At 58.2% G+C, this 25,116-nt stretch overlaps 1 protein-coding gene across 1 annotated transcript in view; it reads right to left on the bottom strand.

The window, feature by feature from the left end:
* The window catches only part of MGAT5B (alpha-1,6-mannosylglycoprotein 6-beta-N-acetylglucosaminyltransferase B), a 55,897-nt gene that overhangs the window by 15,607 nt on the left and 15,174 nt on the right, over positions 1-25,116 (bottom strand). The window contains exons 4-11 of the mRNA XM_090292011.1: positions 15,611-15,726; positions 14,989-15,062; positions 14,153-14,323; positions 13,256-13,420; positions 12,430-12,599; positions 5,391-5,522; positions 3,950-4,083; positions 451-581 (exon numbers count right to left, since the gene is read on the bottom strand). Of these exons, the coding sequence (XP_090148137.1) occupies positions 451-581; positions 3,950-4,083; positions 5,391-5,522; positions 12,430-12,599; positions 13,256-13,420; positions 14,153-14,323; positions 14,989-15,062; positions 15,611-15,726 (1,093 nt within the window). The remainder of the gene's footprint in view (positions 1-450; positions 582-3,949; positions 4,084-5,390; positions 5,523-12,429; positions 12,600-13,255; positions 13,421-14,152; positions 14,324-14,988; positions 15,063-15,610; positions 15,727-25,116) is intronic.

A 25,116-nucleotide genomic window follows, 5' to 3' on the forward strand; every position in this document is an offset into this window, starting at 1 on the left:
GGCCAGGTGACAGGCAGCCTCCCCCACGGGCAGGGCTGCTCCGGGACCCCGCCTCACAACGGGGTCCAGTCCCTGCTCCTCTCCTGCCTTCTCCATGGTGGCCTCCCATCCCACAGGACCCCCAAGTCTGGCCTAGACGCCCCTCGCCGGGCTTACGGTGCTTGATTCATCCTAGGGAGGTGAAGGGTTAAGTCCCAGTCCTCGGAGAAGACCATCTGAGTTTGTGGCAGAATGGGGGCAGGGAGGGGGACAAGGGCCCAGCCCCCAGGCTGGTATTTCCTATGGCAGTTGGGCCCCCTTTTATGACCCATTAGCGGGGGGGGACATTTCCTGCCCTGCAGTGCTGGGAGTCGCAGGCGGGAGCCAAATCCTGGAGGGGGAGGTCCTGGGGCCCGGTGGGGGGGGGCGCAGGCAGCGTGGGGGGCACGGCACACACAGCGCCCTGCTCACCTTCCAGATCCCCGCCTCCTTGCCGTACACCACGGCCATGTTGTCGGCCTTGCCGCCCTTGATGAGCTGCTTCTCCGTCTCGCTGAGCTCTTCGGACACGAAGCCCATGAAGGAGTTGTCCGGGGTGTGAGCTGCAGCCAGACCACAGGTCAGGAGGGCTCACCCGACAGCCAAAGACACGCCCGGGCCTCCCGGGACCGGCCCCACGGGAGGGTCCCCGTGTGGCAGGGTTGGGAAGGGTCTCGGGGGGAGAGGGACAGATCATCCCCCCGTGCCCTGCCCTGAGCATCTCCCTCTCCCAGAGATGGTCACAAAACCCTGGGGCAGAAGGGAACCTGAGCGGTCACCTAGGCCCCCTTGCTTTCAGACGAGGAACATGGGACAGGCACCGCCAAGGGCCCGGGGGACCCAGCCAGGACCCTGCTCGCATTGGAGTCCGCCTTTCTTAGTTTGCTCCGGCCGGAACACGGGCTCCTCCCTTTCCTCTCGCTCCACGTCCCAGCAGAGCCTGGCACGGAGGGCAGCACTCCGCCCTCCCCTCCCTCACGGCCGCTGCCCCCACGGCTGTGGTTTTCTGGGCATCGTCTTCTTTCCAGATCAAGCCTTTCAAACCGAGACGCGACCAGGTCTGTCCTCTGCACAAAAACCCTGCAGCAGCCCGCCCTGGAAGCCGAAGCCCCCACAACCACCTACAGGAGCTGCCCCCTCCCCCCTCAACAGCATCCCGGCCCACCCTGGACTAGAATATGTACTGGAGCCCATTCACTCCCTTCCACCTTCCCCGTGGGCGAGGCGTGGAAGCAGGTGGGCAGCCTGCACGCAGCCTTCCCAGAGCAGCCCTGATCCAAACGCCCAGTTTCTTCGTTTCAGACGCACGTTTTCCACATTTCGGCGTTTCTGAAACTGGGGTGCTTACTTCAATCAAACATGCAGATTTAATGCAGCATGTCTAACCCCGACACCCACAAAAAGCCGTAATCAATGTCTGGTGCATCTGAGAAGAGGTGGCAGTTCCCTGTGGAAGGGCCCAGAAAGCCCTGGGGTCCTGGGACTGAAGCCCCGACTGCCGTGGTGGGGTGTTTGCTGGTTACAGGACACGACAGATCTCTTCTCCAGGGCTTCAGAGGCGCAGGCAGGGCCCCGGAGGCCTGGCGCTATTTCTCCGGTGGTCAGCTGCCCTGCCTCAGGAGGCTCTGCCCGGGCAAGGAAAGGCCCCCGGGGGGCGGACTAGACCCTCCCTGCTGCCCTGTGCCTGGCCCCCCCATCCTCTCTCCGCCCTCCCCCCTCGTCTGTCTCCTGCGGGGCTTGCACCCCTGCCTCTCCCCCTGATAGCCATTTCCTGCCTATTCTCAGAGCTGAAGAACCCCTCATTCTGCCAGCTCCATCAGAAGGGAGAGGTTTAGCACATAATTAGCTGAACAACAGTGGACCTGGGCCAGGAAGTATTGCAACCAATGAAAATGACAGGGACCCTGGTTAGGCACAGAGCTTCTGGGGCCATGGCAAGGGTAAGGTGGGGAGAGGCAGCCAGCCACCCCTCCCCGACCCCCACCCCGCCAGCTCACCGGGGAAACTGTGAGACTAGACAGGGAAAGAGGTCTGCCTGTGAATGCCTTCCCGCACTGGGTGTATCATTGAAGCCAGCAAGCCTCTCCAGTTTTGGTTTTTCTTTAATTTATTCAATCAATTAACATTTTCTGAGGACCTCAACAGGCTCCAGGGAAATAAAGATAAATCAGCCGCTGGCTCCTTTCTCAGTGATTCACAATCAGCGGAAATAAATGCACTAGCAAACACCTCTCACGTCACTGAAGATATGCTTCAGCAGAATTAGGTGTACCTAAGAGTTACAAAAACATTCTGCCTGGACAGGAGAGGAGGGGCTCAGTGAGTGAGGGCAAGGAGGAGACATCTGACTGAGGGTTTTGGAGGATGAGTAGGAGTTTGCCAGGTGCGGGCCTCTACCCCGGGACAGGTCCTCAAGTTCTCAGTGCAGATCATTACAGAAGCCTCCTACCCCATCGCCGGCTCCCCCTCCTCCACCACGGCCCCCTTGGTCATCGGCAGTCGGCCAAAACGCTGACTCAAAAAACTTTTCCTCCATGGTATCTCTTAGCTCAGGAGCCTACGGTGAGCTTGAACTATAGTATCCAAGGTCAACTCAGGAACCTTTGCGATAAGGCCGCCCCTCCTGCCATCTGTTCCTCAGGACTCATGTCCCTCTTACCAGCTGCACAGCTCACTGCTTCCCTTCCTCTCTGCTATCACAGACACTGTTTCCGCCCCTGGAGCATCACCTCCCGTCCCCGCACCCCCCCCCAATTTCCTTTCCCTCCAGGGACCCACCCCATGCCAATCCCTCTCCCGAGAGCACAACGGCACCAGGTGACCTGTTGGGACACTCACTCTTCTCTCAGAGAAGCTTCAGGCAACCTTGCAATGGCCCCTGGGGAAGGAGTCTGGTCCCCACAGAGCCGTGTGACCTCAGGTGGGACACCCTACCTCTCTGGGCCTCAGTTTCCTCATCGGGGCTCCAAGGAACATTCCAGCCTTCCTAACCTTCTGGGATCCAATCAAGCCATTACTTAAGCTCCCAGAAGCTGCACCTGCCTCTAACCCAGCCTAGAGCCTGGGGAGTCAAAAGAAGACCCGCAGCACCTGAAAGAGATGCACTCATTGGACAGGCTAGATAAAGACCAGCTGCTTAGAGCAGGTTCCTCGGGACACTGCTCAGAGCCAGGGTGGCTCTTCGTTTGGTCCAGGTGAGGGGGCTTATCTGGCTTTCTGCCCCGCAGCCTTCAAAGAGCTGCAGGTTCCACGTGGGAGGTGCTGCTGGAGGCAGATACACTGGGGACCATGGAAAGTGACAGCTGATAGCTCCCAACAGGGAGGGAAAAGCACCACTTCCGACAGTGACAGGAGAAGGGGCCCCTGAGCCAGGGGACACAGCGCCCACACCTCTGCCGTCCCCGGAGGGCAGGCCCCTGCGCCAGGGAAGCAGAATTGGCCTTGGGTTGCCAAGAAAAGGCTGCATTATTTTCAGCATGCTGCATTCAAGAGGCGAAGTCCGTGCGTGCATACAGAGTCTCATTAAAAAACAGCTCAGCTCAGCTCTGACTTACCAGTTGCCTGAAGCGGAACATCCAAGGGTTTCCACACCCAGGGTCCCAGCCTCCACCCACAGCCTCCTGTCCCGTTTTCCCCCACGCTGGAGCGCTTGCATTTCCAGAACCTCCCACTGCTCTCTCCATCCATTTCACTATATCTGTTCCCTCTGCTGAGGAAAGCCGGCCTGTCCTGCCCCTTTGCCACCCAGCCCACGTTTGGCCTCTCCTTCTGGAAGGCCACAGAATCCCTTCGTGCTGGAGGGCAAAGGCCAGTCCTGCTGGTGTTGGAACGGTCACGGCGCGACCCGCCCCCCCGCCCCCAGCCGGGCAGCCCCGCCTCCTGCTCCCTCCCCGCTCCACCCCTGCCCACGCAGTGCAGCCGGGACACTCACGGAACATGGTCATGAACTGCTTGGGGTTGAGGTTCCAGTAGCCCCAGTTGGTCCGGTAGCCGTGCAGCGTGGCGTACTCCTCGTGGTTGTAGGCAGGTTCTGTCCCGAAGGTGTCGATGACCCGGATTCGGCACCTGCCCCGGGGGGCCGGGAACCAGAGTCAGCAACCTCCAATGTCTCCCTGGGCTGGGTTTGCCTCAGCCGGGGGCGCTGTAACCGGCCAGCGGCTGGTCAGGGGGGTACGGCGTGAGGTCAGGTCTCAGGCTCGGACACAACCCGGCTGTGTTGTCGCAGGCAGGCGCCGTGACCTCTCTGGGTCAGCTTCCCCATCTGACCAGCGGGAATAACAGTGGCCAGCTACCCCGGGGCGACATGGAGACCCCCAGACCACGGACCACTAACTCAGAGACTGTCCGTTGTTACGGCTGCCCCAGGGAGCCTAGGAGGGAAGGCACTGCCTGGAGAGGGTCCCCCCACACTGCCCCAGGGGTCACCTGTACGGTTTGCCCTTTCCCGGCAGCAGAGTCACTCCAGTCCACAGCCCCTCTGCCCAGGAGCCTGCCACCCCCAGGACGTGCCTGGCCAGTTATCACAGCTGAGCTGCAGAAGGGCAGGGCCCCGGGGGGACCAGCCGCTGGCACCTGCATATCTGCGGGCAGGCAGTGCCTCCAAGTCCCCTCTGCGAGTCTGGCCACTTCAGGTGGCCCTCCCCGCTGAGCAGAGGCTCTGTCCCAACCTGAGGCCGCGGCCCCTCCACCCTTCCCACCCCCAGGAGTGGGCGCTTGAGCTTCAGATACCCCCACAAGGAGCTCCCTCACCCCGCCACCTTCCCAGGGACCCAGAACTGTCCGCAGACTGCTGAGGTCAGCACTACAGCCCCAGGGAAGGGGCGAGGGGCGGAGAGGAGGCGGCGCCAAGTGCGTGGAGAACACGCATTAATAATAAAAGCAATAACACCACCTGTCACTTTTTTTTTCCTAATAAAATCATGTGGGAGAGTCAGCGAGACCGGAGCAAATGTAATAAATAGCAGGGCTCTCTGTGCTAAATGAAACCCAGGCCCCACTGGCTGCGGGGACCAGGGCAACAGCACTGCCTGCCTCGGGGGGAGCCGGGGGTGCTGAGCCCCCGCAGCAGCAGAGGTCACCGCTGCAGCCCATTGTCCCCTTTCCTTTACCCCTCCCTGCCCCTCAGCCTGCCACGCAGCAGAGGGGCCCCGGGCCCGCTCCCTGTGGCTCACGGTCAGAGCTGCCCCGGAGACAGCTCCTCGGAGAGGCAGGGGGCCGGGCGGGGGGACAGGAGGCAGGGAGACCTTCCCTCCACAGCAGAACCTGGGCCCGGGCAATTCTCCCGGGCTGGCCGGGCTGACCGCCGGACGCAGGTGCCGGCGCTGGGGGCGGGGGGGAGTGTCACCACGCTGCCGTCGCCCTCGCCCTCTCACCGGTACTTCCTGAAGGACAGTCCCATGTGCTGCTTCATCTGCTGCAGGCCGTGGTAGTCGGTGTAGATGAGGTCAAAGGGCAGGGGCACGGTGAGCGGGCAGTTCCCCCGGCCTGGCGGCACCCCTAAGTTACTGAGAGAAGAGCCCTTCAGAGTCTGAGCGCCCAGGGGACCCACGGGCTGCAGACACCCACCTTTCCAACCGGCCCTGTGCCTAGAGGGCCGGGAACCCCCCAAGTTCCCACCGCCCAGGGGGAGAGCGCCATAGGAGACGAGGCCGGCGCAGGACACCGGCCGACTCGGGAAGCGAGCGGGGCGGCTGCGTACAGGGCGCAGGTTCTTCACGGCACGAGAGGCTCCAACGAGCGGCAGGCGGGGCCGAGACCCAGCACGGGCTCACGGCCACGATGAGCACCTGGCCTGGGCCCCCCGCCAGAGGGGAGGGGCGCCTTCTTCTGCTAATTCCCACCAACGTGCTCCCTGCAGGACTCTGTCCACCCGGAGGGGGCACCTTTAACGTCCCCAAGGAGCCCTGAATGCCGGCTGCAGCCTCACCGTGGCCTCAGGAGTCTCATGCTGCGCTGCTGGCCAGCTCCTGGCACGTGGCGACGCCCACCCTGCCCCCACTGGTCCGCCCTGGTGCCAGGTCTTTCTCCCGACCCTTTGCTCTGGGACAGAGCTGCCCCTGGGGCCACAGCCTGTGGGCCTCTCACTGAGGCCGGAAGGACAGCAGTACAGCTGCTCATAAACCCCTTTGCCGGGGACTCCCACCCGCCCTGCAGGAGCCTCGCTTAGCCTGCTGACGCCCCACGCCCTGCAGGGGTTGCTCAGGCATTCTAGACCACTCTCTTGGAAAGTCTGTACTGAGCCCGAGCCAGGGGGGTGGGGTGGGCCCCTATGGAAGCCTCCCTTTCTCTGGGGGTCCCACAGCAGCCGCCCACCTCCCCCATTCCCATCTCCCCGGGTTTCGTGGTCCAAGTGCCTGCTGGAAGCCGTCCATGACAATCCCCCGCCAAGGGAGCCCCTCCAGGGACCCGTGCTGCGAGCTGACGTGGGCGGGACATGAGTCCCGGGCGTGAGCTCCAGCGTGGACTTGCTGGTGGCCCTGCACAGGCACCACATCACCCCGGGGTCGCCTCCACTCCCACCTGCAGAGCTTGGGTGGGCCTCCAGGGTCCCTTCGAGGCTAAAAACCCTCCAGTTTTAACTCCCTGTGCCTTTGGTCTGTAGCCGGAAATAACCTCTCCAGGTGGTGCTCAAATTCTAGGACGAATGATCCATCCCCTCCCTCTCTCTTCTCCACGTGGGAAGGGCCTAATTAAAGAGAATTCCTACAAAGGGCTCCAGGATATTGGGATCCCGGTGCTGACGCGCACCCAGGGAGCCTCGGCTCCCCCCGTCCATCTGGTTACACTGCCGTCCCTCCGACCCCGCCTGGCACACATCCCCCGGAGCACAGTGACAGCGCCGGTCTCTAGCCCACGGCCCATTACTGTCGCAGCCACCGCCTCTCCCAACAGCACGAGGGGACATAAACAAGGCGGCCGGAGGGTTAACTGGGCAGCTAATGAGCTGCTTTAGGAACGGAGTAGGATCACTAACGAGGCCTGGAAATGCTGTGGTTTCTGTAGGTTTCGCTTTCAGGCCATTTTTCCTACCTCTTGCCAATTTCACTGACCCTTGAGAGCCGTTACCGTCAGCAGCCGAGGTGCTGTCTCCCGGCCTGTCACCCAACTGCCTGAAGGTGGGCTCCTCTAACTCAACAGGTCTGAACCCAAATTCAAGGTCTCCTCCAGGCCTCCCCAAACCCAGTGCTTTTCTCTCCTTCCGCCCTCGGAGAATGGCGGCGCCGCTCCCCGGTGGCTGCTGGGAGCTCGCTAGGTCAGCCTGGCCCACATCTGTGTCACTGCCCGAGGCGAGTGGGTTCGAACCCGGCAGCCCGTGTCAGCCGGATCCGCGAGGGTTTAACCCGATGCAGGTGGGCGCAGGTGGGCGCAGGTGGGCCACGCTGGGCCGAGCAGCACATGGGTGCTGCCTCCTTCCTTTTCTGGGGACCCTCGCCGGTATTTCCTCGAGCAAACACCGAGTAAACACAAAGGCCAGGACGCCAATTCCCACGGGGGCCATGTGCTCGGTGGCTGAGAGTTGCTGCTACTCGTCCCCCTTCCTGAAACATCCTCCTCTGCAGCTTCCATCATTTGCCAGTTAAGCCAACTAATTTTCTACTCAACCCAATTTCACTCATGGGTGGAGGAAGAGCTCCGTCATTTTTCCTCGTGCCACGTACTATTAATGATGCTTGAAATTATGCAAATACGATTGACGAGCTCGGCTCATTCTGAGCAGGCAGGAAAGGAAGGGCTCCACTTTCAAACGCCTGCTGTGGACCCTAACACCACAAGGACAGCCAGGCTGGGGCCGGGGGGCGGGGGGCTCTGGCCTCGCCCCTCCTCACCACCGGGAGCAGGCGGTCACGGACTGTGGCTGTCCCACAGCCCCTCCCTCGTCCCCCAAACCTCGTGCAGCAGCAAAGCCAGCTGCAGAGTCTGCGCAGCGCCCCCCACATCACCCCAGCAAGCCAGTTAATTAAAGCCCCAAAACGCATGGAGCAGAGCGAGGCGGCTTCTCCGTCCAGCTCTGTGGCTCCGTCCGTGGCCAAGACATCTGCTGCGGGCGTCTGTGAATCAGCTGCAACAAATGTCCAGGCGGCGTCTGTCCCGCGGCCTTCCCCTCACGGGTCCTTTCGCCAGCCTAGGGAGATGTTTCTGTCACAAGAGCAAAGCTGCTGCTCCCAGAATTCAGATGACCTCCCGGTGGCCTATTTTCACAGTTACCCGGTGCCGCTTGCACGGAACGGCTCCCCGAGGCTAGAGGCGAGACTGCCTGCACTCTGTGTCCTGCCACAGAGCCACAGACACGAACGTCTGCATCCTGTGGTCCCTCTGCCCACCACCCCGTTCCAGCTCAAACGGTCAGCATCATGCTAGGGGTTGCTGCATGTGTCCCTCGCCCAAAATTCATGATGAGATCCTAGCCCCCGGGACCCCAGAATGTGACATTGTTTGGAGAAAGGTCTTTACAGAGGCAATCAAGATGACATGAGGGCTCTAGGGTGGGCTCTCATCCAACATGACAGGTGTCCTTATAGGAAGAGAGATTGCGACACACACACACAGAGCAGGCCACGGGAAGACGAAGGCCGAGACCAGGGCGATGCGTCTACAAGCCAGTCAACGCCAAGGACCACCGACAGACCACCAGCGGCGGGGGGGATCACCCCCTCCCGCACAGCCTCGGAGGGAGCCAGCCCTGCCCACTCCCGATCTCAGACTCCGCCTCCACACCGTGAGAGAAGACATTTCTGCTGGGTAAGCCACCCAGCCAGCGGGGCCTCGCTCTAGCGACTCCAGCAAACCGATCCACATCAGTGTCAGAACTGCCGCTGTGGGGGAAGGGCTGCATTTATGTATCGTGGCGGTGGCCCTGGCCAAGAAGGCACTTGCAGAGCTCAGAGCCCTGACCTGTACCTGTCACAGGAAAGAAGTACAGACAAGGAAGGGTGCGGCATGAAGCACATGCCAGGTCAGCAGGGTCCCACTGGTGCCCTGGGAGGAGCTTGAGAGTCCCCACCTCCAAGGGGCGCCCCCTTGGCCCGCCCCCTCCGCTTGCATCCACTTCCCCCCCCGCCCCCACCCCGTAACCATGTGTATCGTGAATGCTTCCGGGTCTGCAAATGCAGGCTGGGGAGCAACCTGCACACTTTCTACAAATCTTCTGGGGTCCTGAACTCCCACCCCAGGCCCCAGGCCTGTCCCTCAGGACCCACACTGGGGACACAGAGGACAGTTCTTTGGAATAAGCTGTGCAGGCTAGGTCACACCTTCTACAGTGTCCCAGCCCCAGAGCCAGCGCCCCACCAGATGAGGGGGGCGCTTAGAGAACCCACAGCCTCGCCTTTTCCACATCTCACCCCACACTGCTCATCAGGCCACCTGGGGAGCTTTGAAAGCTTAATACTGTACAATGTCCTCTGGGTATGGTGGCTTTCTTTTTTTCTTTTTATTATTTTAGTTGTTTTAAAATTATAGCTGATAACCAGATTTCAAAAGCACCTTCCTGAGGCTGTTCCCAGAGGCAGCTGGGCTGTTAACACAATTCTGCCCTGTCTGAGCAACAGCGTTCACTGGCAGCCACCCCCACCGGGGACCGCGGGCAGAGCCATCCGAGGCAGGTCTGGCCTGTGGTACCCTCGGCCTCGGGCTGTGCCACCCGCAAGCTGCCCAAGGTTCGCGGCAGGACGCCATGCTGACCAGAAAGAGAGACGCTCAGAACCAACAGACCATCAGGACGAGGGTGGCTTTGGACAGGAATCACATTTGAGCTTGAAAACCCCCCAAGAGGAACCTCATGGGCTGATAAAAAGTCAGTCCACAGGCCAGCGACGCCAGGCAAAGTCAGACCGCCCTCCACCAAATGCCAATAAAAGGGGGACAGAAACCCACCACGCACCGATTCCTTAACCATGAAGGGAAAGGTGGCCAACTCTGATTACATTAAAATTAAGGCCTTGCCCTGGCCGGGGTGGCTTAGCTGGTTGGAGCATCGTCCGGTAAACCGGAAGGCCGCTGGTTCACTGCTCGGGCAGGGCACACACCTGGGCTGCAGGTCCAGCCCCCAGCTGGGGCGCATGTGAGACGCACCCCATCAATGTCTCTCTCTCACATCCACGTTTCTCTCCCTCCCTCTCCCTTTTCTCCCCTCTCCCTAAAATCACTGAGCATGTCCTTGGATAAGGATAAAAAAATAAGTAAATTACCAAGACAAGCCACAAAATTGGAAGTTTTAAACACACAGAACTCACACAAAAGAACCCCTACAGCCACGTAAGGAACCATTAACCCTCTGAGTGCCAGTGTCTGGGAGCGACGTGGACAAGTTTTCCCCAAAGTGCCAGCGTCACTCCCAGCCATTCTTTTTGCGACGGGGATGAATGTGACTCACAACAGAATAATTCGTATTTTGTGTTTCGCGCTCTTGTTTAGTACCTTAGGTTATATACTGATACAAATTTTTCTCAAGTTGATCCAAATTTCGAATTTTTACGCTTGTTCAAAGACTGACATATTAATTCTGTTATAATTTTTACTTACATTTTAAACAGTCCTTTTAATTTCATTCATCTTTGCAATAATCGCTGAAACTCCATGCAGTGGGCATGATAAGGAAGCTTTTGCTAATGGACATTTTCACTCCTGCACGGTACAGCGTCAGTGTTCTGTTTATAAACTGGTTTTCACTGTTGATATCTGTTGATGAATGTCTCTGGTGTGAAGGCCGTTTGTGTCCTTTTTGTACGTTATGAATTTTTCTTTTTCTTCCAAAATTTATGCAACACTTGGCACACTTCCTGCTTGTTATCTGTGTTGCTCTGTGCGTTTTCAAATTATAATCACAGGTTTTATATTATGTTGTATACGTATTTCACTGCAAAAGCCATATTGAAGGGAAGAATTGATGTTTTCTAAAATAATTGTTATAATAAAATAATTTTAATGCAATAAATTTTTTGCTAAATTGCATCAAAGAACACTGCTTACAAAAGAAGAGCGTATTTACTATATGTCGTGAAATTTTGGGCAAATTATTATGAATAATAACGTTTTAATAGACATTTTTCATAAACTCTGCATTTCTCTGCAAAATAACCCAGCACTTCTCACAGAATTTTAGCGATCACGCGTGGCACTCAAAGCGTTAAACAACCCAGCGGGAAAGTGGGCACGCGTGGGCATTTGTTCAAGGGGAAGGAAGACAAACATATGACAGACACTCGGCCTCATTCGTCACCAGGGCCCTCAGTCAGGGAGCCTCATGACACTGAGGGGGGTGGGGAGCGGCCACACGGGGCGGGACCCACTTAGTGCGATCGCTGGGGGGAAAGCTGACTTTGCACAAACTCTACGTCTCTACAGATGTTCCCCTAAGTTTACGTCCCAGAGAAATTCTGCCTCGGGTGACATGGACAAGAATGTCCCCCACAGCACCGTCGGAAATAATCTGCATGCCAGGACAGACCAGCCGCAGACAGGAGAGCTGATCGACCGTTACGGGCCATTTGCAGCCGCGGAACGCACGGCGGGGGCGCCCTGCAGCGGCGTGGATGAGTCACGGACACGCAGTCCTGCATGAGGAAAGCAAGTCTCCAAGATGACAACAGCAGATGCCATTTTTGCAAAGTTCAAGACCAAACCAGCATACAGCTAAACCATATATTATTTATGGATGCCTGCGTATGTTTAAATAAAACAATTTTTTTCCTAAAAACCAAAGGAACAACAAACACAAAATCCGAATCACAGGTTCCCTCCAGGGACGCGGCGGGAGGGGCGAGAGCAGGAGCCCCCTCACCGCCCAGGCTCCGGGGAACGCTCTCGTGCTGGTGCCGGACACGAGCCACAGGATGTCACTCTGTGCTTGTGCTTCACACGCCACACACATGTTTGTATGTACCAAGTAACCAACGCTAATAAATGAAAGAAGAAAAATCATATGTATTTCTACACCTCACAGATCTAAAAGTTAGAAATAAACCGAATCATAGTGGCTCGGGCTCACGCAACCCCACGCCCTCCCATCCCTGGTCTCCTGCCTCCAGCGGCCTCCGAGGGACCCCAGAAAGGCGCGCACAGGCATCGCCAGCCCATGCCACCACCCTTTAGGGCTCACTGGCCCCCAGCCCCCGATAGGCCCAGGAGGCAGCCCAGTTCCAGAAGAGGACTCCCGGGCTGCTCCAAGGCCACCAGGATGGTGCGCCGAGGGGACCGCACATGTACGACGTGGCTCAGCTCCGCCAGCCAATGTTTGTCAGCCCCTGAGCTGGAGAATTCAACAGTGTGAACAGCTCAATGAAAATACACCTCCTTGGTGCATCCCAAACACGACCAGGTGCCCCGTGGGGGAGGGGAAGCAGGGGTGGGTGGCAGTCTGAGCACATGGAGCAGGAGCTCCTGGGGGAGGGGCTCCCTGCCCCGGGCACTCACCTCTGCAGCTCCTTCAGGGACACTGTGATCCGCAGGCCGTGGCCCAGGACGTACAGAGCGGCCAGGATGTCCGCCCACTGCACCATCTCCCCCAGGGGCCCGCCCTTCAGCACCCTCGGGCTGAACACGTCCCCAGACTCCTCCGTCAGGAAGCCAATGTGGACGAGGATCTGGGGGGAACACAGAAGGTCAGCACGGAGGAGCGACAGCACTCGGCCCTGCCCCCCCAGGGAGACCCGGCCAGCAGCAGACACTGTCTCCGAGCTGGGCCTCGGCGGGCGCCTTCTGGCACCGCGGGGGGACCAAGAGGCAGAGGGACTGCGCTGGCACCGGGACACACGTGAACAAGACGACCACATCCTGCCCTCATGGCGCTTACGTTCCAGATGGAAGAGGAGACAACAGTGAACACAGACAAGAGAGAATTTCATGAAATGCTAGGGACTCTGAAAGAAACAGACAGGGCGACGTGAGTCAGGTAAGCGTTTGCCGGATGGTGGATGGATGGGCGGAAGGACCAACGACCCTCCCCAGACAGGCTGCGTCATTCCCAACATTGGAGACAAGCGCCGGGCACTTCTGCCCAACAGGAACGGGATGTCTGCAGAAGGCAGGGCCTTTAAGCGGCTGGGGTGGGAGCTTGTCTTTCCCAAACCTGAAAAGGCCCACAGCCACCACATGGCTCCCACCGGACTTTGCCTCCCCTCCCCCTTCCAGCTCAAATTCAGATAAATTCTATAAAACTCTTTCGAGGGCAGACTGGTGTCCACTTGCGACCCTGGGGCTCTGAGCTCAGCTCCCCGAGCACATGGAGAGGGCCAGGTACCTGCTTCTGGTCCCTCGGGATGCCCCCCAGCTTCCGTGCCAGGCGCTGGGCAGCCACCGACCACTGGGCCGTGAGCTGCCTGGTCCGCTTCTTCATGAAGATTAGAGACTCCTTCCCGCTGCCCATCAGCTCCAGGAGGTGAGACAGGTTGCTCCGGAAAACTGCCTGGAGGAAATGCAGCCCTGGGTTCTCGAACTGAGACCTGCAGCTGTGCCACTGCCACCACCTGCTGCCCCGGGGACAGGGGCTGGCACCCTCCGCATGGGGCTGGGGCCTGCACTAGCCTACTCACCCTTTCCAGGACGTCCGCCGGCCCCCACAGTGGGGATCCCTGCCCTTCCCCGCCCCCCCACCCCACACCAAGCTGGCCTGTCCCGAGCCCTCCAGGAGGTGCTCAGCTGTGACAGTCCCCAAGGATCCCAGGTGCTCCCGGGAGGCCGGGAGCACAGGGGTCAGAGCAGCTGCCTGAATGCTAGGGAAGCCGGGCTGCCTTCCAGGGGAGATGGAGTAACTACGACTGAGCCAGCTCAGCTCTTGAGATCGCCCGTCAAACGCGATCATGGGGGGACTGTGGGGAGGCTCAGGTACGAACAAAGTATCTGCCACACAGGGAGTCTTCAAGAAGTAACAGCTATTATTACTGTTGTTCTAGTCTGTTAAGGGGGCACCTCCAAAGCCCCAGTTGTCCCTCAAGCAGGCCTGGCTTTGCAGCACCCCCAGAAGGTGGACAGGGACTCCCAGGTTGGCTTCCCACCCGGCAGGGCGGGCTGGGACCTGCCCACCCATCAGGCAGAGCTGGTCGGCCTCATTTTACCGGGAGCAAAGGGGTGTCAGCCTGGGGAGGCCAGGTGACCCGTCCACCAGCCCCTCACTGCCCCACCTCCTTCGCAGGCCTACCTGGACTTTGGGGAGGGGCTTGGGGGCCATCCGGGTGGCCGTCCGGTTCCTCCAGGGCAGTGGGGGACAGAACCACTCAACCTCGCTGAGGTAGATGAGGAAGGAGCACTCGGTGCCGTCCACCCCAAAGAAGGCGTAGCAGGGGTCAGAGGTCCAGCGCGCACGCATCCACTGCGGAGATGCCAGACTGGGCCAGGGGGGCCCACACCAGCCCACCCGCCCGACCGCACCCTCCGCGCTCCCCTGCCTGCATGACCCCAGGGAGCCCGCAATCCCAGGAGCAGCTGCCGTGGGGGAAAGGCCTGGGGCTCAGACAGGACCCAGCCCCAGTGACACTGCACGGTCCCCGAGGAAGTGGTGTGCAGTGCCGTTTCCTACTCTTTTAGGGATTTCAGAGCAGCGAGGAGCTGGCTTTTACAGCCCCGCACTGGCCCCCAATGGACAGACTTTGTACAGCCACAGGCCCCAGGGGGTGGGGCCCGAGGGGCTCTCAGTCCAGTGGGTTAGACCCCAAGGGATGAGGAGAGAGACTAAGTCTACCCTTTGTCTGAATTCGTTGGGGGTCAGGCTGCTGGTGTAGCATACATATGTTTAATAGCTCATTTAATATTTTAAAAAGTACTGAAAATGGGTTGGGGGGCCAGGCAGAGAAGCAGGTTCCCTGAGGTTGGCCTCTGCCAGCTAGTGCAGGGTCGGTCAGGGTCAGGGACCTGGGTGGGAGGCCCCAGCTCGCGGATAGCACTGCCAGCAGCAGAACCCCAGTGCTAGTCTGGGGGACGGCCCCCACAGAGGAGCCCCCCTTCCTGGTCACCCCCACCCTCAACCCCAAGCCTCACCTCCACCTTCCCAGAGCAGTCAGGGAACTTGGGGTCACTGGGCGCCTCACACTGGTCCCGCCGGCCTTCAGACACTGGAGAGAGAAGGTTACCTTGCTGAGGACCTGGGTCTAGAATAGGGACAGAGGGAGGGGGAGGAGCAGCTGGGGGGGCGGAGGGGAGGGGAAGAGCAGGAGCTAGCACAGTCTTCAGCCTGAGTTCTCTCACATGAAGGCCACCCACCAAGGGGTCCCAAAGCCTGGGCTGCCCCCTCTGCCACCGCCCACCCTCCTGCGGGGGTCAGACCCAGTGAAGAGCTGGCCTGAATGACTACGGACGGACCGGCTGCCTGGGTGGGCAGACCTCATGCATCCACCCAATGTACTCCCACCTTTTTCAGGGGGCAAAGTTTGGGCCTGCAGCCCCAGACTGCTGCCCCCACATCGAGGGGAATGGAGGGGGCCACCTGAGTCTCCAGGGATCTCCGCTGGCCTCAGGACCCTCATGCCAAGTTGGGGTGCATGAACCCCGAGTCGCCCTGCTGAGCGCCTAGGGAGCTACTATGGGAGAAGTCAGGGCTCCACCCCGGACGTTCCATCCAGCACACTGGCCCCTGGGGGCGGAGGGGCGCCCCGGCCCCCACCCTTGCTGTGCAGGAGCAGGCTATGGCGCAGGATCTGGTCCACCTTCACGGCGATGTCCGAGACATTCTGGGCGATGGCCTGGATCCGCTCCATGAGGCCGGCCCCCGGGGGCAACCTACCGGGAGAAAGCGGGGCTGAGCGCCAGAGCCTGCCCAGTGGCCTTCCTGGGAGGGTCCCGGCCAGCGGGCAAGGCAGCTGCGATGACCGGAAACTCAGTGACGGATGAAGCCTGGCCGGGAGGTGGAGCCGACTGCCTGCCCCCAGCCCGGCCGCAGGGGCTCTCCAAGCTCCCAGGGTGCAGACATCACACCCTAGGCAAAGCCCCGCCTGCCTGTGCCCGGCGTGTCTGCACGTGTGTCAAAGGGCCATGCCTGAGGCTGGCACCGCTGACACATTCTGTTCAAGAACCGGGACAGGACCAGTCCAGGGATCCCCGGGTGACAGAGGCCCTTTTCCCAGGCACGGCCCGCTGCCCTGACTCTGTTTCTCTGTTTCCCCCCAGAAGGACTATATCGCGCCAAAATAGATTCCAGCCAAAGCAGCCGGGAGCTTGCCAGCTATTAAACCTCTAGTAACTTACTGTTGGGTTCCGAGAATGAATTCCTCCCAGGATCTTAAATGCATCTACTGCCACGAACACCAAGCGCCCCCACCCTACCATCCATATGCGTGTGGCCTGTATTTTGGGAGGGGGTACTTCCTCGCGCTGACCCCTCCTGACCTCTGAGGGCGACTGGACCCCGCACACAGTATTTCTCTCTCCGAGAACTCTCCTACGGGGACAGCCCTCAGCCCGTGCCTGGGGCTCGGGGCAAGGCAGGCCCTGGGGCCCTTCTCCGGGAGGTCGCTTGCTGTTCCGAGGAGGGACCGTTCCCTTTGAGTCTCACCTGTCCTCTGGCTTCGAGGCCCAGCTGAAGCTCCGTTTATCCCTTTACAAGAACTGGGTCTCTACTGCCACATGTGATCGGAATTACGCGGAGGAGGAGCTTCCCAACCGGGGCTCCCGGTGCTAGAGGACCCCTCCCCTCCGATCTGGGCTGGGGGCCGCGCCCGCCAGGGGAGGCCAGGAGCCTGAGATCGCAGGTGGGCTGGGCTCTGAGGCAGCCTCTGTTCCGGGCCTCTCTCCCGCTTGGGGGAGGGGGCGGGCAGCCCTTGGAGCTCCACGGCTGTGGCTGCCGCACTCCACTCTCCCCGTCTTCGCTCGGCCGTCCCTGTGTCTCTCCATTTCCTCTCCTCATAAGGACACCAGCCATGGGGTGGGAGGTAGGGGGTGAGGGCCACCCACATCCAGCACGACCTCCTCTGAACTTGATCACATCCGCAAAGACCCTGTTTCCAAATAAGGTCTCACTCACAGGCACGGGGGTGAGGACTTCAACATATCTTTCTGGAAGACAACGGAACCCACATGGGTCTCCTACGAGATTACAAATAAGAACGAGATTTAAAAGACAAATGCTTCTTTTGCTCGGAAGGTCCCCAGGCAGAGAGAAGTGAGTATTTCTTCAGATGCCGGAAGGAGGAGCGCACTCAGCGCGTCTTCAGTTCACAGTGACACACAAGGAGATGAGCGGGCGGGCTGTGTGACCCTGGGCAAGTCACCCGCCCTCTCTGTGCCTCGGCACTTCCCTCTTCTAGAATGCAGCCGACAATGGCCGTGGCCACAGCGCCCGGTGAAGCGAGCCCGTACGCGCCAGCCCGCAGCGCCGCCAGTGCTATGCGGTGGCCGCAGGTGTGGCAGCGGGAGTTTGAGCTGACCCGGGCTTCTCAGCCGCTGTCCACGATTGCCACCCTAGGAGCCTTTCTGGACATTTTTTCCCCTACTCACTTCTCAACCCCATGGATATTCTGCTTATCTGTTCACACGCCAGGGCCTGTGGAGGACCTCAGGCCACGGTCACATGTAAAATAGTCCTGCGCCTCAAGAGCCAATGTCCAGCCCGTTGGGGGTGATGCGCCCATTGAGAACGGTGGGGTCAGGCCGGAGGAGGAGCGGGCTGACCATGACCGTGCGGGGCTCTGAACTGAGTTCCCAGGGTGGTGGAAGTTTCCCCACCAACCAATGGAGACGGGGTGGACACTCCTCTGACAGGAAGGATTATTTAGGTGACCAAAGGAGGTGGCCCCAGGGCAGATGGCCAGAACCTCACAGCTGCTGGGTCAGGGTCAGGGCAGGGAAGGACCAGGTGCCCTTCCGAGTCTAACCGGAGCCAGGGGCCAGCTGGAGCTTCTGCTAGGACCCCAGAGACATTGGAAGGGGCCCCACCCCGCTTCCTGAAGGCACCTTTCCCCCAAGGCTCCATTCCAACCACCTGCGGCGGCCAGACCCCTTCTCTGAATGCCCCACACCTTGGAGTGTGACTGTGAGTGGCCGGCTTGAAACCTCCAAGGGAGTCCCGAGTTCTCAAGGACAGGAGTGACCTTTTGTAAGTGGAGCTTGACCCTGCCCGGCACAGGCCTCATGTCCAGGGCTCCATCACTGTGTTGGGTTGACTAATGTCCCCTAAAATCCACATCCACCCGGAACCTCAGAACAAGACCTTCCTTGGAAATAGGGTTTCTGCAGATGGAATTAGGTGAGGTGATAGTGGAGTAAGCCGGCCCTAAGTTGACTGCCCGGTGTCCTTATAAGAAGGCCGCGTGAAGACACCCAGGGTGAAGACGGCCATGTGACTGTGGAGGCAGAGGCGGAGTGATGCACCCACAAGCCGGGGAATGCCGGGACCTCCAGCAGCTGGAAGAGGCTGGGAAGGGTGCTCCGCTGGAGCCTTTGGCAGGAATGAGACCCTGCTGGCACCCTGGTTCCAGACTTCCAGCCTTCAGAGCTGAGCCAGAAGCAAGGTCTGCTGTTTTAAGCCACTCGGTGTGTGGCCAGTTCTCACAGCAGCCCCAGGACCCCCACACAACCACCATCTGCAGAAGTAGAAAGGCAGTGGTTTCTAATCCATCCCAGAAAGTGAGTCCAGGTTCTCCCTTCCTCCCCGCCCCTGCCAAGAATCTTCTCCTGACCTGTGTTCCTCTCATTGGAGATGATGAAGAACCGCTGGGACAGGGGACGGGGGTGCAGGGGGGCTTGACTTCTCAAGCCCGGGGTCAGTGACTCCACATTATTCGGAGATTTATTGGGAAGAACGGGGGCCTCAGAGTCAGAGGTCCTTGATTCAAATCCTGACTCCCCTGGGAAGCTGTATGACCTTGGGCAAGTTCCCTAACCTCTCTGAACTGAAAGGTCAGCTCCTCTAAAATCGGAAGCATCCCAACTACGGCACAGAGGGTCGTAATGATCAGACATAAGGCTGAATGTACAATGCTCAGCACACAGTAGGAGCTCAGAAAATGCTTGAGATACTGTCACTCCCTACGGACAGCCTTCACCTCATCCCAAGAGAAAGGGTCGTAAGTCTAATTACACAGCCAAGCACTTTACTTTTTGGGTGGATTCAGCAATTTTCATGAGACAAGTATTCTTGCATAAAACATATCGCTAGTCCAGGCTTTAAATAGTGCAGATGGCATCTGTCTGATTTAACAAGTTCAAGTTGTTCAAAACAGAATTCTCGGCATCACTATTATTACACTGGACTTAACATTTGTGCGCATTTTCTATTTTCAAATAATATATGATTAGACTTCTCTCTCTGAGAAGCTTTTTTTTTTTTTAATAATGATAAAAGTAGACGCTGAGAGACCTCAAAGCACAGCACATCCGTGACCTGGGAAAAGAAAGGGGGGCTGGATTGGGGCGACAGCCTGCAGCTGCCTCCAGCCAATAGGCCCATGGGAACCCAGAGCCGTGGTGGGGTCTGGGTAGCGGCAGGGGTGACGTCTGTCTCCATCAGGCCCAGGGGGTGTAGACCGGGGCCCACAGTGCTTCCAGGATTCCATGGAAATGCTTTCATTTCTTTAAAAATCAGGGGAAAAGTTGAAGGTCAAAGAAATGTTTTAAATGTAATGTTAAAACATTTGTCTTTCTACCAACACAGTGATAAAATATAACTTTGCTGTTGGTTAAATTGTGCCCCCTAATTTATACGTCCAATGTAACCTTATTTGGTCCCGGCTGGGTGGCCCAGCTGGCTGGAGCATCGTCCCACACACTAACGGGCTGAGGGTTCGGTTCCCGGTCCCGGCACATGCCTGGGTTGCAGGTTTGAGCCCCGGTCTGGATGTGGCGTGTGCAAGAGGCAACCAATCAACATTTCTCTCTCACACTGATATCTCTCTGTGTCCCTCTCTCCTTTCCTCTCTCTCTAAAACCAATAAATGTATATATTTTTTAATTTTTAAAGCAAGCTTATTTGAAAATAGAGCCATTTCAGATAAAATTAGTGAAGTTAACCTGAGGTCACATTGGAGCAGGGCGAGCCCGGATTCCAACACGACTGGTGCCCTTAAGGAAGGGGGGATTGGGACGCAGACACGCACAGGGAGGCGGCCCGCGGGACACCGGCGTTACACTGTTACAAGCCAGGAAATGGGCAGCAGCCAGGAGAGGAGCCGGAAGCAGACCCTCCCTGACACCCTGCCACATCTCGCCCCTGGCCTCTAAACTGTAAGGCCATGCTCAGCGTGGGGCCCTTGGTGACGGCCGCCTTAGGAAACTAAGGCCATTTTTAATATTCTTTTCTAGAGGAAAGGTCCCTGACGTCCTGATGTGGCCCGGGGAGACAGGCTTTCCCCAGACTGTGGGGAGGACAGGAGAAAAACCCTCTGCGAGTGACAATGACAGTAAGATGCCACCAGGGAGCACACCCTGGCCAAGCGCCCTATGTACACCGTCTCGGCTCACTCTCCTGACATCGTGATTCCTTTTGATGGCCCCACTGTACAGGCGAGGAAACCGAGGCACAGCAAGGTTGAGTTACCTGCTCAGGGTCACACAGCTGTTCAGTGGGAAACCAGGTTTCGGCCAGGCAGTGGGATCCTGCTGAGATGGCCTCTGGGCTGCGGAGGGGCGGGTGGGAGAAGCCGCTCTGGGGGAGGCCAAGCACCAGGCGTGGCGGGAGGATGGGGCTCAGGCCTTCCAGACAAATGCCTGGCCACACGTGCAGAGGTTATAGCTCGTACAAGGGCCCCAGTCCTGTGTCCTCGGCCTGGGAAGCAGCCTGGAGCCACGGACAGAAGAGTGGGCTCAAGCAGTCAGGAAAGGCTGCCCCGGGGCACAGCTGGATTGCCTCGGGAAAACCCACTGCCCAGCCTGGGCAGGCGGTGCCTGCAGCGGGCTGTGAGCAGCGCACCTGGAAGGGGTCTGTGCCTACAGGTGGGCACAGGGGCAGGACATCAGGACCAAGGCCACGACTGAGTAATGACCGCACGCCCTCCCCGATTCGTGCAGTGACATCATGGGTAGGACCCTCAGTACTCGTTCTCCTGGGAGAGCAGCCAACGGCAGATGGTAAAGGCAGAAAAGTTCTGGCAGAGGGAGTTTCCCTAGCAACATCCATCCTAAGCCCGCAGGTCCCGTCACCAGGGTACAAACCCGGAGCTCTGCCTTCCCAGGCAGGGGGAGCAGGGATGGTGCCCCCTGCCCGCCACCCACCGCCCAACACGCCCCGTCTTCCTTCCACTGGCGCAAAGGACGGAGAGCCCTTCCGTCTTCCTGCTCGTAGCTGATTTTCACTGCTTCCCTTTTTATGTTTGGTGCGTGCGTCTGGAAAGCAGGAGGTGGTTCACGCAGAGGAGCCTGACCAGCGGGCTTCTGGGGGGGGGGGGCCGAGTGAATGAAGACCCCGGGGCCCACAGTGGCCCAGGTCAGACTGAGACGCGAGGGTCTGCAAACTGCCCTGGGCGGGGGGCTGGGGGCGATGGCCTGGGGTCTGCTGGCACCTCCTGAGGAGGCCACTGCTGCCCCTGCCCCATGGGAAGAGGCTGACAGGTATCCCCCCTCCCCCCAGGAGCTCTTACCTGCCCTGCCTGGTGGAGCACCCCCTTCGGTGTGCCCGACCCCTTCACACCGCCCTCCTAAGGGGCACGGGGGCACGGAGAGCCGGCCCAGGCTTAGGAGCGAGCATTCCCGGATCCCAGGACCTCTGAGCTAGGCAGGACCTTACATGCCTGTGGGCCCCGCCCCTTATTTAAGGAGGGGACGGCCCAGAGAAGATAAAGCCAAGCCCCCCAGGACTTGCTCCTCCCGCTGCATCTGCAGAGTAGCCAGACGTACTCAGTGTGAGACACCTGCGCACCTACTAAGCACCAGGAATCCCACCGCAACCATCCTGCTGACTAAGAACGGAAAAGAAGGCCAATCCAGACCCTGGGCAGCCCACTCCCCACCCCGGGGGCCAGCCCGGGGGCGCTCTAAGTATCCCTGGTGTTCGGGGTTCTCTTACCTGAGCACCCAGAGACCATGAGCGCCCTCCTGGAGCCGGCTGGCCCCAAGGCTGACCTGGAGTAGCCGGCCTCTGGGCACGGCCCCAGGACCCCCCAGAGAGGCAGTCAATACCACCGGCCTCCCTTCAGCCACAGGAGGCTCCGCTCCCAACTCAGGGCCAGAGGCCAGGGCCGAGCAGGGAACTCTGGCTCCTGCCCGTGGCCGGTGGCTACCACCCCTCCCAACACCGGCCACAGGAGGTCCCCTGAGGCTCCGGCCTGTCCTCCCAGCCCCTGGAGGCAATCGCCAGTCCCCGCCTCCCTTCCTCTGGCTCTGTGAAGAGCTCTCCAGGACACCTGGGGCCGGAGGCCGAGTTGCGAGTTCCTCCCATGATTTATGAGGGTTCCGTTCAATTAACTGGGGCATATCGATTTCTGCACAGCTGGCCGGCGTGCTTGCTGGGGGTTGTTATTTTATTATGAAACTGAGCGCTTTCCTTTAAAAACACAGAGGCTCCTGCACACGGGTCCCTGCAGACACACGGACCTAGAGACAGAAGCATGTACAGCCGGAAACGGAGCGCCGCGGACGGGACAGGTGTTCTCCCCGGTCTGTCTGTCTGTCTGTCTGTCTTCCCTCACACACACCACACAGGACACAGGGAGCCCCACCCTAGTGTCCAGCCTTGCCTGCGTTTTTACTGCTCCTTTCTCAGTCCCTCTTTACCCCCATTTGAAGCCCCTGATGCTGTGGGGAGGGGTCTCTGAACAGGTGACCACAGGTCTGCTAGCCCCTCCGCAGGCAAGAGCAGAGATGAACCCTTTCTCCTGCACCAAGAAATATATATACACACACACATATATATGTCTCTATATATTTATGATAGATACATGATAGGTAACAGGTATCTTCCCACTATCGACAGGAACAGGGCTGGAGGTGGGCTGTGTGTGACCTCATCACGTGAGGACGGGATCAGTGCCCAGGAACGGGGCAAAAGCACCGTGTCGAAACCAAGCTGGGGGCACAGAACACCCACCCCACCCCACCCCAGGGCCCAGCTTTCTCCTGGAGGATGGTTTTCACATATTATACATGGACACTGAGACCTCCCTGTATATGCCTTGTATCTTACCTCTCGTACTTTTAAAATTTATTTATTTGTTTGTTTATTTGTAGAGAGAGGGGAAAGGAGAAAGAGAGGGAGAGAACATCACTGTGTGGTTGCCTCTCACTCGTGCCCCCAACTGGGGACCTGACGTGCAACCTAGTCATGTGCCCTGACTGGGAATCGAACCAGCGACATGTGGCTCGCAGGCTGATGCTCAATCCACTGAGCCACAGCAGCCAGGGCTCTCGTACTTTCTTTTTTAATCCTCACCGAGGACATTTCTTTCATTGTTTTTAGAAGGGGAGGAAGGGAGAGAGAGAAACCTCAATGCGAGAGAGAAGCACGGGCCAGCTGCCTCCTGTACACGCCTGGACCGGGGATCGGGGATTAAGGGCTGAAGCCACACCCCAGGCACGTGCCCTGATCGGGAAGCAAACCTGCAGCCTTTCGGTTATGGGACAACGTGCCAACCAACCTGAGCCGCACCGGCCAGGACACTTCCTTAAATATTTTTAACGTAATTTTTAGTGCTCACGTTTCATTACGGTACCCATACTGCACCGACCCTTTTCCAGGCGTCTTCTTCACAGCAGCACACGGACAGATGTGTCTACTTGGTGGTACATTCAGTGATAAAAGCTGTATAATTAAAACGCATTTGCCAGCTTGAGAAGATAAACCGTTTTCTTAAAAGTGGAATTTTTCTTATGAGGTTGAAATTTTTCCCATTTCTTTGTCCTGTTAAACGTCCTTTTGCCTCCAATTTTGCTTTGTTTGGTAGAAACACTGCCATCCAAACCTCCTTCACGTTCGTGCTTCCCAGACACATTTTCCTTCCCTTTCATTGTGCGTTTCTGGCTCATGTGGTTTTAGGCCTGTCTTGTAAGCGGCTTATAACTGGATGCTGAGAGCCTGGGTCTTTGATTGGGGTATTTAACCCGTTCACATTTACCATCATATTTGATGCGTTTCCACCCTGGAGGACTGACTGGCCTCACCCAGCGGCCAGCCCCTGCCAACCCCGACCCCGTCCTCTCTCCAGCCCCGGAGGCAGGCAGGCTCCCCGGTCGTCTGCCACAAGGCTGTCCCATTAAGAAGGAGCAAATCCTGGGGCTGGCTCTGGCACCGGTGCTGAGAGAAATGAGGTGTGTCTTCTAAACCTGAGCCTGAAGTTGTCTTAACTGGTAAAGCGTCTGCTGCCCTGCCACCCACCCCAACTCCCACGCAGACCCCAGGGAAGCAAGGCTTCCAGGCCCTGTGGCCCCAAAGCTGGGATGTCTAGAAGCATTTCTGAGTTGTTGTTTTTTAAGTATATTTTGATTATGTTGTTCTAGTAGTCCCAATTTCTTTTCCCTTTGCCCAGTACCCCCCTTCCTTCCAGCAATCCCACCCCCCTTAGTTCATGTCCATGGGTCATGCACATAGTTCTTTGGCTTCACCCTTTCCTATATTAGTCTTAACTTTCCCCTGTCTGTTTTGTACCAATTGATTATGCTTCTTAGTCCCTGCACCATTTCCCCATTTCTCCCCCTTCCCCCCCCCAGCTGATAACCCTCCAAATGATCCCCGTACCTATGATTCTGTTCCTATTCTGGCTGTTTGCTTAGTTTGTTTTTGTTTGTATTATTGTTAGGTTCTGTTGTTGATACTTGTGAGTTTGTTGTCATTTTAATGTTCATAGTGCTGATCTTCTTTTTCTTAAGTAAGTCCCTTTGACATCTCATATAATAATAGCTTGGTGATGATGAACTCCTTTAGCTTCACCTTGTCTGGGAAGCACTTTATCTGCCCTTCCATTCTAAATGATAGCTTTGCTGGATAGAGTAGTCTTGGTTGTTAAGTCCTTGCTTTTCATCACCTTGAATACTTCTTGCCAGTCCCTTCTTGCCTGCAAACTTCCTTTTGAGAAGTCAGCTGATAGTCTTATAGGCACCCCTTTGTAGGTAACTCTCTGCTTTTCTCTTGCTGCTTTTAAGATTCTCTCTTTATCTTGAACCTTTGACAATTTAATTATGATGCATCTTGGTATGATCCTATTTGGATCTATCTCGTTTGGGACTCTCTGTGCTTCCTGGACTTATATG

Source organism: Furipterus horrens, unplaced genomic scaffold (genome assembly GCF_987537825.1).
Source record: "Furipterus horrens unplaced genomic scaffold, mFurHor1.1.pri manual_scaffold_11, whole genome shotgun sequence".
Lineage (NCBI taxonomy): Eukaryota > Metazoa > Chordata > Mammalia > Chiroptera > Furipteridae > Furipterus > Furipterus horrens.